Raw genomic sequence first — 19,355 nt, 5'->3', positions numbered from 1 at the left:
TTGGAAAAAAATCAAACAAATGCTTTACATACAATTGTAATTCTTCAATCAGCTGTTTGCATGGAGAAATACACAGAAGAGACTTGAGACAGCCTCCACTGAATGCCACATTTTCTCACGACTCTATGAGGAAACGTCCAGACACACAATAGTGCATCGTTAGCAAGTGTTGTGTGTGGCGTTTAACGGAGGCACCGGGGTGGCAGTGAGGCAAAGACTCCTCCAGTTGGTTTGATTCCACCCGCATTACAGTCCCCACCAGCTCCACTCAGACCTCTCTGAATCCACTAGCCGGAGGAGCACTATGCGAATATATACAAACCAACTTACGTTTGGGACTGGTTTGTTCATAACAGCAATTTCGTAAAGATGCAATTCTCTCTGAGGCTGTGAAAAGGAGCAAGAGAAGCAGAGAAGAAAACAGAGGAAGACCGGTCGGATCCAACTGTTATCTCGCTGGGTAAGCGGACTACTCAACTAGTTAGCAAGTTAGCTAGCATTAGCAGCTACTGCAGACTCGGTGTCTTGACGCGACACAGTGGCACGTAAAGCTGCTAATGGCTCAGACAGTGGAATACTACAGTCACTTAGATGTGGAGGATACGCTCTTAGACCGACTGGTGGATAAAGTTTGTCCACCGGGGTGGTCAAGAACACCATAGACTAGTCTGACAGCCTTGCCCGTTGGTCAGCTGGTGTGATGCTACTACTAGCATGCTAGCTAACTAGCCTGTTAGCAGCGTCGTTATCTCCACTGCCATTAAGATAACGCGGATAAACCACGGTTCAAATCAAGAGAACAAGAGTGACAAATGCAAGCTGATCATCATTTAATTGCATGTTATTCTGAGGCTAACTAGTCGGGCTAGCTATCTAAACTCTTAACCTATGTCTGTTAAACCACAGAACCAATGCGTGCCATGCCCATTAAAAAGATGGCATGTTTAATGACATCGATAAATTGTCACAGTTGATAATGTTTTGCTTTGTGATAGAGATTCTCTCATGATAAACAATAATGTGACATTTATCCAAATCCTTCGGTGAATTCGGTGTCTAGCTAGTTCTTACCCAAATCAATGTTTGTATCATGGAATGCCCGTGCTGGTCTTACCGCTGTGTTTTCAAGTGGCAGAGTAGTTGATGATGACTAGTGTTAGCTCAAAGTAGTGTTTTCCACCAACGTGTTGGCTACAACGCTGAGTCTGATTGTGGCCACTCACAAATGAGGCGATGATCTGTAACGAAGGGTTAGGGTTAAGGACTGGGATACATTAGACATTAAGTGAGTAGTCAGGGCCGACGTTGTGTCGAAGTCGATGTCGATATGTTTCCCTATACCTTACCCCACCCCAACCAGTTATCTCTGCTACGCCTGATGATAAACCTAACTGCGCCCTAACCACAACCACAGAGGGGTTGCTGGGGTGAGTGCTGATGGTGCACTATTTCATGGGGGAACGGACTCCGACGTGGATGCTCCGGTGTTACGCTCCCTCGGTACATACTGGGGGCCCGTGCCCTTGACGTGAATCTGTGGGTTTTCAGAGTTACAGCAGGGGTTCACACCAGGATACATCACCATGGTAACTTACAGGACGTTCACACGTAATGTCTAAAACTGAACGGAAAACAGCCGCCGTGCTGCTCCGTCCTTCAGCGAAGGCGTTGGGCAGGTTGTGCTACGGTTGCGCCCGCTGTTACTCATCAGTCAGTCATTCTCAGTAGATGTAGGCTGTGGGCATCAGCGTGCCACTGGGTGCCTGTTTCAGGTGGCATCCTCCTTCCCTTCCGCTCCCCCTGCATGTTACGGTTTTTTAAATTCCCTTTGGTACAGGAACAGCCTACACACTGAAAAGGGCAAGTTTTGATGAAGATTTGGATCGTGTAATCACAGTCTTAGTTTATTGGTGGTGTTTTATTTGCATTGAATTAGTCATTTAAATGACAGTGCTCACCTCCCTACATACAAATGTTACACCAAAAAAGGTACCCACCCTGGCACTATTTTGCTGGGACACCATCGCTGCTTTCTGGGCTCAGTGCTGCCCAAGATGATTGTGATTGGTTTAAACAAGTGCAAACAAGCCAGAGCATTTTTCCCCAACAGCAGAATGATAATGGTGCAGCCAGACCATTCTCCAGCACTGATACAGCACTGTGGAGGTCTGGCTATGCAAGACTACTAAGAAACCAAAAGCTTCATTGGTATGTTGAGAAGTCCTTGGAAGGACAGGGTGAGACAAGACCTGTTGAGCTGATAGGTTAATTCTTGTTGCATGGCCTGTTCTGGGCTTGCTGCATTCAAAAACATTCAGATTTTTCCATGTTCGTGCACTGCGGCTGCGCCCGAGAAAACAAGAGCATTCCATCTAATGTGCACACTGACAGCATTGCTTTCAGTTGTGAGCATGCTTGACATGTGTGTCCATCTACTGTAATGTATGTGTGAAAGTAACAGACACTACATTTGAATGGCCCCTTAATCCGAAAACACACTGTTGCCACCGACATCAGTAGAAAACGTTGTCCTGCAGTACACCAACTGGACCAATACCAGAGTGGGACATCATCCAGACATTAACTTGAATTCATGTGTGGACACCCACTTCTTGAACTCAGTTTCTCACCTGAATAGCTAATCTCCAGACCTGTGGCTCGTCACGCAATATCTTTTTTGCCATTGTCTTTGTAATAATGCGATTTATTTAGCTCTTGGTATTTCGTGACTACAACAAGTCATCAACAACCTTTGTCTGAGAAAACGCAGTGGCGTGAAGTGTCATGGGGCGGGGTGGCATGTAAACGAGTGCCTGTGCACGCCTAGCCACTGCTTGTGTCGGGGGTTGTACTCAGAAAATAATAGGGCCAGCTGTTTTGATGTGCACCATTGGTGTGTTTTGGTCTTTATTCTTCACAAAATTGCTTCAACCTCCAGAGAAAGTTTATGTTCTACGTACGCTTCAGTATCCTCCTAAATGCATGAAGCTGCAGGCTGCCTAAAGCTGAGAGTTACTGAAATCAAGACGTGTTCAGTGTGTCTGCTGGTACCATTTCTGTGTGGTGGTCAGTCGAGAAGACCACATGTCGATTAGGATTTTGTGAGTCAACTCACTACAGTTTTTTTTTTAGCTGTCTCCTATATATCAATAATGTATTATTAATATAATTAACTAGCTATCTTTTAACTAGGTTTATTGGTTACATGGATGTTTCTGCATGTTAAATTCCTTCAGTGAGGATTAATCAGAATAGGCCATTAATGTGCATGTGAATACACACTCGGCAATAGTTACTGTGTGCTGTCTGGCTATAGAAATAAATTCAACCAATGGTGTGCCAGCTCATTGGTCTGCAGTCCTTTAGGGTCAGAAGCCCAAACTTTGCTCCTTTTCTGGATCTTTTATCTTCTGTCTTTGCGTCACGGCCCTGAACATAGGACTATAGTAGTCAAGGAGATGCTATGCAGGAGGCCTCTGTTGTCCAGGCAGCTGCAAGAGGGTTTCTGCTCTGTGTAAATCACACACTGCTTAATTCTTATTAATATGCTGCTGTGTTGCAGTATCCCCTAGGACTGCATAGTTGGACTTTCAGTAAGTCAGTAAAAATCCTCTGCACCATAGTTTAGACTCAGTGAAGTCAAATTTACTGAATCACAGAGGCTTCACAGTGTTGATTATCTGTGGATCTTGTGGCCTTGTTGACACACCTACCCCTCTGTTTTTATGTTACACTCCAAAAGGTTAATATACTCTCGAAATCCTCTCAAGTGAGGAGCTGAAACTGTGTCATGTTAACAAAGTTTGCATGCCTGTGTGGGTGAGGAAGTATGATGTATCACTTTGTGGGGAGTTTTCATGAGGTGATGTCATGCAGAGGGAATGCTCACAGTTGAGGGTTTGTCAGTTACATCTGCGCAGAGATCTCAGTGTGAGGAGGTTGAGATTTACTTTGCTTAGTTCGTATTTATTAGAACGAAAGAATGCTGACGAAGGCCAACAGCTTGGTTCTGTTTGCTGCTGTGCATATTAACAGTGATTTATCCTTATTTGTGAGGGCTGATGATGCTTTTGCCAGTTCATATTTGTTATAGACATAATATACTTGAAATGTGAGAAAAATTGATTTATGATTTTATCGATTTAGTTAGAACTGTGACTCTATCTCTACTGATCAATATAAAAAAAAAAAAATCAATTGGTTCCAAAAATCAATTCACATTATCAGTCTTGAACAGTATTGCTATATTTTTTTTTCCCTGTCATGAGTTTAGCTTGCCACTCCTATAGATGGCACTGTGTCCGTTTCTGCTCAGATACTCCTCCTTGGCATGAGCAAGAAGAAAGTGCAGTGTGGCAATTGAGTGACCATCTGCAAGCAATGGAAAAGTAAAGGGGAAAGTAATTCAACCTGCCCCATACTATTTGAAGGCAACATTTCAGGACATTTTGGATTTTATAACCCTGAGGGGAAGAAGGAGCTTGATAAGACCCATGTTATATTCAGGCTTTATACACATTTTTAGGAGCTGAGAAGCATATGTCATGCAAGAGACCTAATCAAAACAAAGGAAATGTCCAATGTTGTCATATTGACATTGAAGGTGCATTGATTGAGTAACAGGGAAGAAAATATTCAGTAGCTGCCGGTGGCTTCTGAGCTGCACAGTGAATTAAAGCCTTAAATTAATGAATGAAATCATTAATTAAATTGTTGTTAAATGTTGCTGTCGTTGTTTGTTTAAATCGTAAAGGTGAAAAGGCAGAAAACATGCTTTCATTCATCATGCACTCTTCTGACCTTTCTTTATTTGGGATGCATTTAAAGAAGTAACACAATAAAGTAAGCCTGTTACACTTGGACAGCATGTGCTGCTTCCACAGAGCTGCTGGAAATCAAAGTTAGCTTAGCTACGTTTTCATAGCCTAGCCTGTTAGCTTAGCTTGACCTGTGCCACAGACTCTCCTGCTGCTTAACGCCACATTGAATATAAGCTGCTACATCCACAGTGTTGTCTGATATTACTGAGCTGGATGTTTGTCTGTTGCTGCGTCGTGTTCTCAAGATGGCACAACAATTGATCATGTGATCATAGTTGACTGATGTATGTAAACTTGTTACCATAGGAACAGTGGTTACATACCTGCAAAACGAAATTAGAAATTAAATGCACAGATTTTTAGTAAATATCCACAGCTCAGTGAATTCAATGTTTCTCACCTCTTTACTCAAACGCTCCAAAGACTAAGCTCACTGCAATGATTTAATTAACACTGTATACAGCCTATAGGATATACTCTGTATATGTACTAAACTTTATTGCTCACCTGCTTGTCTGTAGACTAAAGGAGATGGCCCAGTAGGTACAGTAAAGAGAAATGCAGGTTTTCACCTCAAGTTAATTTGCCATTAGTTCAGGTAATTGTGCTATTTTCCTGCCTCTTCACACCACTTTCCAGGAAGTTTATCTTTTTATGGTGTGTTCTATTGCAGAACTCTACAAACATGCCTGAGGTTCGTGAACTTTCTGAAGCTTTACCAGAGATGCCCATGGACCCTATCACTGGAGTCGGAGTAGTGGCCTCCAGGAACAGGGCACCCACTGGATATGATGTGGTAAGTCACAGAACACCGCTACGCATAGATGGACAGCTGGATACCAAATTATCAAGCCAAATAATTAGCAGTTTCTATTATTCCAAAACAACAGTTTGAGTTCCAAAGGTGTAACTTCCTCCGTCTTTACAACACTTTAAGACAGTCCTACCACATCGTTTTCATCTCTGGTCCAACCCCCCACATGTGGTTGGGACATTGGACGGGTCAGCATGCTGCTCAGTATCAACGCCTGGCTCCTAGCTACAGGAAGTTCTTCCCTTGTAACTTGCACAACTTTGAAAGAATCTAAGTCTTTAGATAACCTTTGCTCATGAGAGTCCACAGATTCTATGTGAAAAGTTACGTGAAAATCAGACACAATGCCTAGGAAGAGTTAAAAAAGTGGGTTTTGTATATTTCGCAATTTTGTGAAAAATAGTTATCGGTGGAAACGGACGTGGTCTGTATTAGCAGAATCAGCTACTTTCAGTGAACACGTCCATGTAAGGTTTTTGAATGTGCCACTTTTGCCCACAGAAAAAGTTTTTAATATTTGCTTGAATGAAGGCTTGTGTATATATTGATGTTAATTGATCTGCATATTTGGAAAAATATAGAGTGATGGACCTCTGAATTGACCATAGGTTGGAGTAAGGCAAACTCTTGTGACAATGTGTTGGATAACTAGAACAAATTTCAGCTCTGTATGATTAATGTTGAATTTTTGAAGTTTTGAAGTTTGTGGCACCCCTAGAGGCTAATTAGCACCAAATTTTGTACAGAGCCAGAGAGTGATACGTGGAACTATTAGCTATTAGTTTCATGTTAATAGGATTGATATATTTATTTGTATTTTTTTACTGCTAGCTACACGTAGATGTTCCTTTGCAACTTTGTCATTTTTTGGAAAAACGCAAGTCTTCTGATAACTTTTGATTACAGCGTCTATAGATGCTATGTGCAAAGTTTCATTCAGTTGGGACTAAGTGGCTAGGAGGAGTTTGAAAAAGTAGGTTTTGCATATTTTGTGGGGAAAAAAGTCCATGTGGAAATGGGCGTGGTCTACATCAGGAGATTCAGCTACTTTCAGGGAACACGATCATATAAGGTTTGTGAATGTGTGATGTACAATCAGGGCCAAAACACTCCTTCGTTCATCATAGTGCCACCTGTTGGTGGACACATAGCAATTTTGGTGTCTGAGGTGTGTGCATCATTCTACACCACCCCTGTAAATGGCATATACATACCTGTTACGGTCTATGCTACATTACCACTTCTACCAACAGAGGAATTAAAAAAAAAAACAAAACCTGACCGATTACAGTAATTGCTGTGCTGGCTCCAGCCCTCTTGGGCTTGAACCCCAAATAGGAGCAGCAGTAGCTTGTAGCCTTCAAGAATTTAAAACAAATAATACCACAAGCACATGACACACGCATAAGAACAGCAACAGTGATACAATAGTATAACTAGACCTGCAAGCAGGTATCAACAGGGTCAAGCCTGCCAAACCATCTGCGCCTGGCCGCACATTGAGGCGACACAGGTTGGACCCACAGGACCACCAGTGATATACAAGTCTCAGGTTGGAAGGTCTCTGAGAGGTCAACCTGTGTGAAGAACCACCACCTAGTGGCCACTGTTCACTGAATCCATCCCCTTTCACTTGCATAAGTTGCTTTAAAAAATCACAAATATTTAACTGTTGGGGATAAAAGTTTGAAAGAAATCACACATAAAACTGTTTTGCTCAAGTGTTTTTTGTTATTGTGGTGGTTTGGTTTAGTTTGGTTAAGAACGAGTTGAAATAGAAAATATTGAACATACAGTACAAATTACAGGAAGATAGTAAATATGATTGCAGACTCACCGTTTGACTGATCTGAAAGCTTTTCAGAACGCTTGATATCTATTATCTAGAGAAGGTGTCAGTTTTTAGCATTTGAATGAAGCACAGCTTGATGCAGCAGTACACAGATCCTCCCTGGTACAGTTGAATATCTGGGGTGATGTCCATTGGTTTTTCACCAGGAGAGTAGATTCTCCTCAGCACTGAGTCCAGCACCAGAAACTCACCATTCAACTTATGTTGGAAGAAATCTGCTTGAGTTGATGTGGCATCATTGCTTTTCTTTTCTCTTTGTATATTCAAAATCAACTGTCTCAAATCAGTCTTGGAGTTTTTTGATGACCTGTCTTAGCTTGAGGCCTCTGCTTGTCTTGGCACATGGGTTCCACTACAGCCTGTCTGACACCATCCCAGGTGAAACAACGCTGTCCTTAAACCTAGATTCAAGGCAGATGGCAGTGTTCAAAAGAGGCTGTAACACTGTCCTCATACCATTGCTCGAGATATTTCTTGATTGAAACCTTTATCTCCCCAGCAAATAGCATCGTCCTCTTCATCACTGAGACGTGAATATCTTCCACATCATTGGTAAGACAGAGGAGAGGATTACTTGCTTCACACCACTGTGTGCTTCACTAAAAGAACTCGGTGGTTCAAGTTTTTCTTTCAGAGTTTAGAAAGTTGTAATATCAGTGTCTCTACAAATCAGTGCCTTTTCTGCTGTCCTCTGGTTACACAGCTGCTGCACTGAAAACCTCTGTATGGTCAAAATATGGCCAAAATCCTCTATCACAGTATATGCAATTTTATATCATGGAAACAGTATAAATCGCAGTACAATAACTGCTCTGTGACATTTATCAAACATTTAGCAGGTTAAAGAAATTGGATGTTATTTTTCTGCTTGATTGGAAAAAGCACTGAGACAAGTGAATAGAATCGGGCGACATGCAGATGCTGGATTTGTCGTCACAGTTTAACAACCGCCTTGTCCTTTGACCTTTCTGCCTCCAGGTCTCCACAACAACAGATGGCCTAGATGCAGACCTGTGGAAAGACGGCCTTTTCAAATCCAAGGTGACCCGCTACCTCTGCTTCACCAGGGTCTTCTCTAAAGAAAATGTATGTGCACTCACCTCACCTCACCTCACTATGCACACAACAATATTTTGTTAAACATATAACATTTACAGCATCACTCTCCACTCTGTTCCCTTTTCTTCTCCTTTTCCCTGCCTTTGCCTGTTTTTCCCCAAAATTTCTCCCCATCATCTGTCCCCCTCTTCCCCCTGTCCTTTATCCCCGTCTCCACAGAGCCATTTAGGCAATGTTCTTGTGGACATGAAGCTGATCGATATAAAAGACACTCTGCCTGTGGGTTTCATCCCGATCCAGGAGACTGTTGACACTCGTAAGTTATCAAGTCAAGAAGGAAGACACAGATAGCATCACTGTGTGGTAAAATATATCTGAAAAATACCAATATGTTGAGTCCTAATAATAAGAACTTCCCTGTTAATCTTCATAGTAGCTCTTTAGCATTAATGTAAAGTTAATGAGCTGACTGTCTGTCTGTACGTCCCACAGAGGAGCAGGCCTTCAGGAAGAGGCGACTCTGCATCAAGTTTATTCCACGGGACTCCACAGAGGCAGCCATTTGTGACATCCGCATCCTGGGACGCTCCAAGCAGGCCCCCCCTCAGTACACCTTTATAGGGTCAGTATCTTTGGATTACATTTGAATTTTGGTTGTATCCAGCTTCTGTCTGATGGTGGGTTCCAAATGGGAAAGAAATATGTGACATTTGTAAAAAGATGCAAGTATAAAAGAAACATGAACACAGTTGTCCATGTGTCCCAGAGAAGCCAGGTATTAATGAGAATGGGAAAAAGGGCATGTGGCATGTACACACTTAGATTTTGAGGGTGAGTACATGAGGAAGTGGACAGGCTTTGAGTGAAGCTGTTACTGGAGGTCTTTTAGACTCCTTGTGGTCATGAATGCTTATGAACTTGTTTGACAGAGAGCTCAACAACATGGGAATCTGGTATCGCATGGGGAGCGTACCTCGGGCCCAGGACTCCACCCACACACCAACCACCACCAACAACATCCAGAATGTGAATTCCTCCTCCAGCTCAGCCCCAGTGCCAGCAGCTCCGATGCCCAAGTATGTTCACCCTAACTATGTGTTTGTACTTGTGTGTGCTTAAATGTGTCTGACTCACTCTGAGGAAACACTTCTATATTTAGATCACAGGGACGTTGGGAAAGGTGGCACTTTCAGCTGGCAAACAAAGAGTCCAATTACTGCCACGCTGTGGGTCCAGTTATCTGCTCACATGGCTTGTCACATCACTCCTATGCAGACAACACCCAGCTATACCTGCTGTTCCCGCCAGAGGACCCCACAGCCTTCACTGTGGGATGGTGTAATCTACTTCATTTTTTCATTGGCACTCATGGCACTAGTCCTCTGTTCCTTAGTCAGCTGTGGCCATAGGCATTATGTTTTCCAGTTGTCCATCTGTATATATGTCTGTAATGTCTCGTGAACGCAATTTCTCAATAACACCACAAACATTCACTCAGACTCAAAGATACACACAATGTGTAATAAGATAATATGATGAAATTATGACATTTATATCCAAAAGGTTAAAGGTCAACTTCACTGTGACATCATAATGTTCTGCATAAACATTTCTGGCCATTGTTCAGTGTTGTAACTCAGGAAGGGAAGATTGTGACCATATTTCCTGCAACTTGACTGGTTGGTGGAAGCATTCAACTGCAAGGTGGTGATTCTAGTTCAACTCTTAGAAGACAAAAGTCACATGCATTCTCATATGTGCATTGAAAGACTTTGGTAGCTCTGATCGTCCTCCTCTACATACAGGCATTCGAAAAATCTGCCAAATATAATAAGTACCAGAGTTGTACAAATCAAGTGGGTCTCTTCCTACATTACAGTCTTCTAAGTTCAAATTTCTCACTTTGTGTTTCTGTCCCTCCATTTAAGCTCATTAAGGAAATAGTGTCCAGAAAACAGATCTTTGCACTTTCAAAGCTACTCATTTGATTGGTATAAGTCATAGTGCTACAGCCACATCTTAACTTCAACAGAAACTGGATTTGGCAGTAATGATTACAGAGACCGGCCACCCCCTGAAGACCCAGCTGTTTCCTGTCCTGCAGTCCTTTCCTCTTTGCTCCTGCCCCTCCAGGTTTTCTAGTTCAGAGTGGATGTCACAATAACTATGTCCTGCTGAGGCTTTCAGTGGACACATCTCTGAATATCAGCACAGTATGGTCTTGCAGAGCAGATTCAGTGTTTTTCTCCTTTGAACTAACCAGGTATTTAATATATTCCTTTCTTCTTTTTGTCCCAAGGCATATTTCCATGACCCTTCCGGCCAGCTTCAGAGGAAAGAACACCACGAGACCAGACTATGAGCACCAGAACTCCAACCTGTATGCTATCTCAGGTCAGCGACGTTCTTTTCTCAACAATTTGTTTCTTTTTGAAATGCACCAATGAAACACATGAAGGGTCTGCAAAAAAGAAGTCATATTGTCAATTTTTGACAGATATTGCAATTGCAATACGAGTTATAATTTTAGTGGGAATTTTTTTATTTAATTTTTACTGAAAAAAATAAAATAAAATACATAGAGATGATCCTGATTTTTGCTGGGTCTGTACCAAACAAACCTGATCCCTTACATCTGGAGACTATGATTTGCAGGCTGGAGCGTCAGTGCTTCATTTATAATGGTATAAAGACAAAACAGCAGCTTCTGCGGTTGTGGATATTGCCTTCAGCCATATTGTGATTTCGATAATATATTTGGATTAATTGTTCAGCCCTACACACATGGTGTTGTTACTTTGTAAAATTGTACTTTACATGCTACAATTTTCCTTATTGGCATCAACATAATGATGGGTTTAATAACAAAACCATGCAGAGGTACAAATGTATTAATTAAGCTAGCAAAGCAAAGCCTGAAACCAACAGCCTTCCATTTAAAAGACTGTAAAAGACACGTTCATGTAGCAGTTATCTGCACTGTGTTTTTCAGCAATGGATGGAGTCCCGTTCATGATCTCCGAGAAGTTTGCCTGTGCTTCGTCCGATGTAAGTTACCTCACCTTGTCTGAGTTGAGTCTGAAGCTTTCTGGTGGCAGGTTGAGCTGATAGTTTTGAACAGGTTTTATGTCCAACTGTCTGCTTCAACCCCTCTGCTCAGATTCTTCACCTGTACTTTAATGTTACTAGTGTAAAGAAGATTGTTTAACCTGTGTGCCTGGAAGTATCTTGTTTGACTGGTAAATATTCTGTAAGGGTAAAAAGGAAGTAAGGAAGTTGTGTAAGTTTGGTGCAAATCAGTTCAATACTGTTTGTGTGATCCTGCTGACAGACAAAAAAAAGTTACTGAAGTTAAACCTATTTACCAAAGTGGGCAAAGACGTAACCATCACTGTTCTCTATGTTCAGCTACAGCAGGTGGATCTGATGGGCATCACGATCAAGTCGCTGGCTGAGATTGAGAAAGAGGTGAGGAGACAGATGATGGACAGTTCTGCTACTATTTTAGGAGAATTATTATTGAACTGATTTTCATAGCTTTGTCCATCATTTCTGTCAGTTCTGATCACACTGCACTCACCACACATTACTGAGACATGGGAAACACAGCAGCATTTCTACAACAAGCTCTGACAGGTACAAACAGGAGCAGTCACATGATCAGATCAGTTCATCTGAAAGTCTCAAAGCACTTTACAATAGAACCCCCCCACAGACACATTCCTAAAGCACTGTTTCCCACACATGCACACACACACACACACCTTTGATACATCGTTGTGAGTGTGATACATGCACACTGGAGGAGCTGGGAATTGAACCACCGATTCCGATTAGTGGACAACCCACTCCTGAGCCACAGCTGTTTATTATCCTGTTTTTTATTAGAACTGGGTTCTTTATAGCTCTTTATAGGGTTCTTTATAGAACCCGGTTGTAATAAACAGGAATTACCCCCTAACTTGTAGTTTAAAGAGAAAATGCTGCACTGGTTTCACTTGAGTGAAGTAGTGGCTGTTAAAAAGATGAACATGTCCAACAACATGTTATGTGAGATCTGGCATCTCTTGAATCATTAGTCAGGTTGAAACCTTCTGTAACTGCAGACTGTGTCCAGCAGAGGTCAGTGTGGTCCTGAGTTTGATGTTGCTGTGAAATCTCATACAACTCAGAGCAGATGAATGTTTTGACTCAGTCTTTTGATTTCTGCTGTTCTATGTTACAAACTGTTGGACTCTCCCTCTGTCAGTATGATTACAGTTTCCGCACAGAGCACAGTGCAGCAGCTCGCCTCCCTCCCAGTCCAACGCGGACTTCCCTGAGCTCTGAGGCCTGAGGACTCCCTCCCAACCCCACCCCATCAACACTCTCCCCTCCAGACCCCGCCAGGAGAGAGGAGAGACCTGTACACAACTACTGACCTGCCCGCAGCCAACAGTGATACCCCACCACCTCCAACACAACTGTACTGAGAAGAAAGAAGAAAAAAACAACAAAAATAATGAATTTCCTGAATTCTGGGACATGTTGTGGTCTTTTTGTGTTAGTGGTGCTTTTTAAATGAAAACGAAACTGAAACTGAAAACACTGAAAGACAAAAGCCGAACACTGATAGACTCTGTGTGAAGCTGAAATCACTGTACAACGCTGATGATACAGCTTTTAAAATGAGACATTGGACCTTTTGTGCTCAAGAAAATTGAAAATGAGAATTTCGTATGATTTTAATTTTTTTTTCTCAAAAGAGTCAAGAAGAGTTTTTCCCTTCTGATACAAATAACCACAGCCCTTTGTGAGAGACTTGTTGCAAACAAGATGAAAGCAGACGGCGCCCGTTCAACCTCTGGTGTTTCAGATGGACTGCGTCTGAAGACAGATGTCAGATCAGCCTTCCCTCCTTGTTCACGACACACCTGCTGCTCTGAGGGAATCATCCCAGTCAGGTGTTTGAAATACAAAAGGAATTTTTTTTTTTTTCAAAACTTGTACTGATCGATTTTTTTGTGTGGAATGATCCGTTAGTTCTGTGGATGTTACTGTGATATACTGGTGTGACTGGTGTGTGCACACAGTGTGTGGGAATGTGTGCTAACGTTCACTGTCTCTGTACATGAGCCAGCAGCTCGGGTTAGATATAAAACCACTGTTAGTGTTAAACTGGGTAGTAGAAGTGGTAAACTGGGTGACATGCTACACACACACACACACACACACACACACACACACACACACACACACACACACACACACACACACACACACACACACACACACACACACACACACACACACACACACACACACACACACACACACACACACACACACACACACACACTACTATTCTTGATTCTGTCAACCACAACTAATGTAGTGTCTGCTGTTGTAGGGCAGGGTATCATCATACATCATCATACATGCATCAATTCTGAATCACTTTTCAAATGACAACTTCAAACTAGTCAGACATGTAACCAGGGTTATGGGTTCTGGATTCATGGTGTCTGGCTGCAGTTACACCAGCTCCTTCAACTGTGTACAGTCTGTTAGGAAAGTGTCTGAGGAAGAGAAGCTGTTTCTGGGGTTAACTGTCTCTCCAGTATCAACCATAGACCTTGTTATTAGAAGTAGATACATTCATGATCACTGCTGGCAGACAAAGAAGAGCACAGCTCCCACTAAATCACTTTGAACTTACTGTGTTTGCAAACACAGGAAAATAAGTAAGTAAAGAAAAGTAAGATTGTTATGTTTTGTTTTTTTTCATTTTTCCCAGTATTTTATTAATTTCATTATCGTTATCATGACATACTGCGTGAACCACACAATAGACTTGACAGTTTCTGGTGGTCTGTGCCACGGGCACATTCAGTCAGTCACAAAAACAAGTGTTAAGGGTTTGATACCCAGCCCCCGCTTCTTTACATCATAAGAACTCTTCACTATTTAATGTTACTTTTCTAAGCACAATGTTCAACAAACACAAAGATGTTACAATCACAGATCTATTCTTCATCACACATGAACAAAGTTGTGAAGCGAAAGTGCTCTTTTTTTAAAAATTTGATGACACTGTTTAGATGTGAAACGTAGCGTCTGCATGTTTATCCTGTGTGACAGTGGTAGGTCTGTGATTCAGCTCAAAATGCTTCTTTTCACTTGAGTGAGTGAAAATTATTTTAGTCTGGTGACATTAATTTCAGTGGCTGTGTCTTTTTTAATTAATTTGATATGTCAAGACCACCACCCACCAAGAACCACTCGAGTCCAGTTCTAATGAGACTGATGGGATCTTGACTCTAAGAAGGGGTCAGTGCTTGGTCTGAGAAGAAGTCTTTTCAACCATCAAATTTTTATCTGTTTTTCATCTTGAAGTGGCTGGTATGGTTCCAGCCTACACGGTGTCAACTGGTTCTTCTGCAGAGGAGATGATTCAAATGATTCAGTAGTTCTAATAATTGGTGGAAAAGCCCCGTGATGAACTAAAAAGTTTTCCGAAAAGAAAAAAGAATCCATTTATAAATAAAATAATAACATTTACTTTGACAGGACAGTTGTTAATAGGGTAACTGCAGACTGATGTTACTCTGTAATCTGAGCAGTTTCGCCCATTAGGACTCAACAGTACTGCATTTTGAAAACAATAACAACGCTGGTAATGGCAGGTAAAGCTTCCTCCATGTTCACCTGATTTGATTACTTCAGTATAATGTAAACCATATGTCATGTTGTCTCTATTTCTACTGTCAATCTACAGGCAGAAAAACTTAACACTCAAATTAAAAGACTGCCAGTTGCTCAAAGGGCATAATCATTTTCCACTCTTGGCAGGCTTTTATTTGGCTGTATTTGTTTTTTAGGTTTTTTTGTTTGAACACTGGTTTGGTTTGAGACATAACAGCATCTGTGATAAGCTAAGATCGACTGTTATATATCAGCATCTCAACTTTTAACACCATCTGTATATGGAAGATGAGATATTACTCTTAATGTGTATTCAGTGAAACTTTTCCTTTCTGTGACCCTGTTTCATTTTCTTTGTCTATTCTACAAGACAGATGCTCTGAGAAAATACTTTCCTACAAGTGTCTCTGCAATATTACCAAGTCATAAATGCATGGATTAACTGCTTTTACTTTATATTTTTGTTTGATTAGTGTATTAGTTATTTCAGTATTGTGGCCCTGTGGTCCTAACAGCCCTTTGTTGTTTTAACCTATACAGCTGTCAGTTCCACTGCTGACATGTTTGATAGAGTGAAAAGATAAACTGCTCAAATCTGTGTGAAGCTCTGTGTATTTACGGTGACTGTGCCTGTGATAGGCTACACCTGTGTCTTCTGTCAGCTGTGGTGTCCACTTCCAGCCAGAAACATTTAATATCTGACTAATCTGATGTCGACACTGACATCATATAACAGTTGTGCTTCAATGACATCTGTTTGTTTGCATGTGTGTTGACATGAGGTGTCCGAGGTTTTATTGAGACGTTATTTTTGTAGGTTATTGATCAAAAGTCAGATTCTGCCTCATAAATAGATTTTATTCACGAAGGAATGAACGAAACGGCATTAGTTGACTTTGTATTATAAGGAAGTTTTATTAAACTTTGGTGACCTCAGTCTCAAGTCGGTTTTTATTTTGTCAGAATTATTGATAACACCATTACCTACACAGCTGTTCCTGGTCTCTCTCTCTCTCTCTTTTCTCCTCTCTCCTCTCCCCCACCCCCTCTTTTTTATCTCCTCCTAAACCCAACCGGTCGAGGCAGACCCCCCCACCCTGAGCCCGGTTCTGTTGCAGGTTTCTTCCTGTTAAAAGGGAGTTTTTCCTCCCCCCTGTCACCAAGCGCTTGCTCGTTGTGGGAACTGTTGGGTTTATTCTGTAACAAAGTAAGGTCTTGACCTGACCCTGTAAAGTGCCTTGAGATAATGTATATTATGATTTGGCGCTTTACAAATAAAATTGAATTGAATTGAATTGAAATGGTGAAAGTCGGTCAACTTCAAGCCAGAAAGAAAGAAAGAAAGAAAGATAGATAATCCACAGAGAAATTCATGAATCTTGTAGCTTACATGACACATATAAAACCCAATGCCCACCACTTATAATAGAAACAAAGAAAGAAGAAAAGGAACAGTTTAAAATAGAAGTATATGTTCATGGATGGATATAAAACTATCTATCTATCTATAGTATATATCAGTCAGTCAGTCTGCCAGAAAATGCTGTCCCACAAGTCCTTGCTGCAACAACATTTAAAACGACAGGTGATCTCAAAATATATATATATATATATATATATATATATATATATATATATATATATATATATTGAGATTCACTGTGCTGTTCACTGTGAGTTTGACAGTTGAAGTCTGTTTGTTTTCCCAGAGAGTGCTGTAGGAATGAGTCCTAAAACCCATAAATTAGGTATTTTAGGTATTTTTATTCCAAAGTCTATGTGTTTTTGAATGGGTTTTTGGTTCGATGCTTTAAATAAAGTCTGTGGTTAAGACATTACTGCCAAAGTTTGGTACACAGGTAGTCAAAACAATCAAAGCAATCAAATGCAAAAGGGTCATTGACATAACGTGCATATTTTTGTGTCCAAGTGTTTTACTTTCCTTTAAAATAATTTTAATGAATTCATGACATGCATCATTTTATTCTATAAAACTGCTGCAGTTTGACCATGGTTTCAGTACATTATAATAATGTATGTATTTTATATTTTGGCATCTCAAACCACCAAAATGTCAGGTGGCGCAACCGTCCAAGTTAATGAACAGCCTGAGAAAAGTATCAAATATGATATTTCAATAATAATAAATTCAAAATAAATACTGTGGCATGATTTCATGTTTGAGACCTTTCAAATAAACTAAATTCACAAATATTAATAGTTTTAAAGGTGTTAAGATAATTCAAAAACTTTTGTCCAGGAATTTGTGTATTGTCAAATGTCAGGGTGGTGCAACTGTATACATGCATGTTTTATTCTGAAGTGAATAGTTACAACTTCAAACAGGATATTCCATCTGCCAGAGGACCCCAAGTGATCTTTATTGATGAGTGAAAAGGTTTGTAGAGCTCTCTCAAATATTGATAATAGCTACTTTCAACTCATAGTTAGGCTGGTAGACTTTTCATGTCAGGTGGTATAACCAAGGTAAAACTAGGAAAATGTTATTTTATTATAAAACTCTTCGTTTTATTAATAAACTATATGTATGAACTTGCTAGCAAAGGCTACAGGTTAAACAGGTGTCTAAGTAGAAGCCTGTTTAATTTGAAATTAGCTGCAAAAGTCAGGTGACACAACTGAATCGTCAGGTGGTGCGACCAGGTAAAATATTTATTTAAACCAATAAATGATAGGTTAAAGTGAACAAATGGTTGAAAACTATGAGGTATATAGCTATTGTATTAAATAGATTCATTTGTATATTTATATACAGGTTTTTCTGTATTTAAATGTAAAATTAGATATTAAAAATATTAAATACCTGGCCACTGAAATGCAAGAATCTTAAATTATAGTTAACAAAAAACTCAACCACAAAGTAACAATGTGTTAGCCACTATAGACACACTCAGGTATACTTGCCAAAAATTTCACTTAGAATAAATAGCAGGAAAGTTATTTATATAAATTTGGTTGCGCCACCTGATATTTTTCAGGTGGTGAAGTTAAAAATACAGTCAAAAAATGAATTTAAAACTTTGAAATGTTGTAACACAAATAAGGCTTGTTGAAACACATTATTCTAATTTCAAAAATAAGCATTATATCCATTTTAAAAAGACTTTTAAAAAAAACATTTTTAAAAGCTTTATTTGTCAATGACCCAAAAAGAGTAGGACGAGGTGAGGTCAAAACGAGGTGAGGACAAAAAACTGAATGGAGGTCCTACAACTGCATGAAAGACACCAAACAAGTGTTGAAAACCACAGCCTTGAGTCTGAGTTAGTTTTCAGACTCTTCTCATTTCACAGTGAGACTCAGAGATCAGACCAGGAGAAGCCTCTCAGTGTGGTCCCCTTCAACTGCTTTGACTTTACACATGTGTTGGTGGTTCTGAGAGCAAACTGCTGCTGATTGATTTCCTCTTTTATTTTTCTTCTTTGTGTGTATTTTTTTTTTGTATGGTTTACTTACAAACATGAGCCAATTAGCTCTCCAGCAAACATGTGGCCTCTCCTGTCTCTGCCACCACAGGAGCTTTATAGGGAGGAGTTAACAGCGACAGCTGAATGACATCTGGAGATGCATCACTGCTACACCACCACAGAGGGTGGAAGTGGAAAAACTTGACCTTAGTTGGTCATATATACATCTAAGTAAGGATTGTTCTTGTTAAATAATATCAAAATTGTATGGAAACTATTACAGTTTTTTTCATAGCTCAATATTGCAATAGTATGTTCCTGCAGTACTGGAGGCTGCAGTTTCAGTACCTACTTTTTGCTCCACTGTCACCTAGGGATAGGGATAGGAATACTGGAGACTGAACTGCAGTTTCAGGACCTTATGCCTAGGGCCATGGACCGCAAACATTGCCATAAAGGTTTATTCCACCCAAGTACTACTTTCTGTCTTATGATTGCTAAGAACTGCATATTGGGCAATTTGTCCAGTTAGCATAATTAGGTAATTATCAGGTAAAATAAAGATGGAATCATATATGCTGTGGCCTTTGAGGTCACTAGATCTCAAGCAGATACTTGAAAGATTGGAGAGAGGCAAGACAGAAGGACAACTACCGGGGTTTGGTATCTTGCCCAAGGACACTTCAACATGTGGACTG

General features: G+C 40.5%; 1 protein-coding gene across 1 annotated transcript; it reads left to right on the top strand.

Moving 5' to 3' along the window:
• Positions 1-203: 203 nt before the first annotated feature.
• Positions 204-16,165, top strand: LOC139611410 (multivesicular body subunit 12B-like). Its single transcript, XM_071466090.1, has 10 exons — positions 204-460; positions 5,494-5,616; positions 8,465-8,572; positions 8,765-8,861; positions 9,038-9,167; positions 9,475-9,621; positions 10,845-10,939; positions 11,538-11,593; positions 11,954-12,013; positions 12,795-16,165. Exons 2-10 carry the CDS (start codon positions 5,506-5,508, stop codon positions 12,879-12,881), a joined length of 891 nt encoding a protein of 296 aa, XP_071322191.1. The 5' UTR covers positions 204-460; positions 5,494-5,505; the 3' UTR covers positions 12,882-16,165.
• Positions 16,166-19,355: the final 3,190 nt, after the last annotated feature.

The sequence above is a fragment of the Trachinotus anak genome, unplaced genomic scaffold, assembly GCF_046630095.1.
Source record: "Trachinotus anak isolate AG129_WGS33_773 ecotype Australia unplaced genomic scaffold, CSIRO_AGI_Tana_v1 ptg000028l, whole genome shotgun sequence".
Lineage (NCBI taxonomy): Eukaryota > Metazoa > Chordata > Actinopteri > Carangiformes > Carangidae > Trachinotus > Trachinotus anak.
Note: the sequence above shows the minus strand (reverse complement) of the source record. Positions and strands in the feature narration are given on the sequence as shown.

What these genes read in the sequence shown, in the direction of transcription:
- LOC139611410 (XM_071466090.1), top strand. Translation starts at nt 5,506, where the DNA reads ATGCCTGAGGTTCGTGAACTTTCTGAAGCTTTACCAGAGATGCCCATG. An exon ending in CCTCAGTACACCTTTATAGG is followed by an intron (nt 9,168 to 9,474) that starts GTCAGTATCTTT and finishes CTTGTTTGACAG; the next exon opens with AGAGCTCAACAACATGGGAA. An exon ending in CAACCTGTATGCTATCTCAG is followed by an intron (nt 10,940 to 11,537) that starts GTCAGCGACGTT and finishes TGTGTTTTTCAG; the next exon opens with CAATGGATGGAGTCCCGTTC.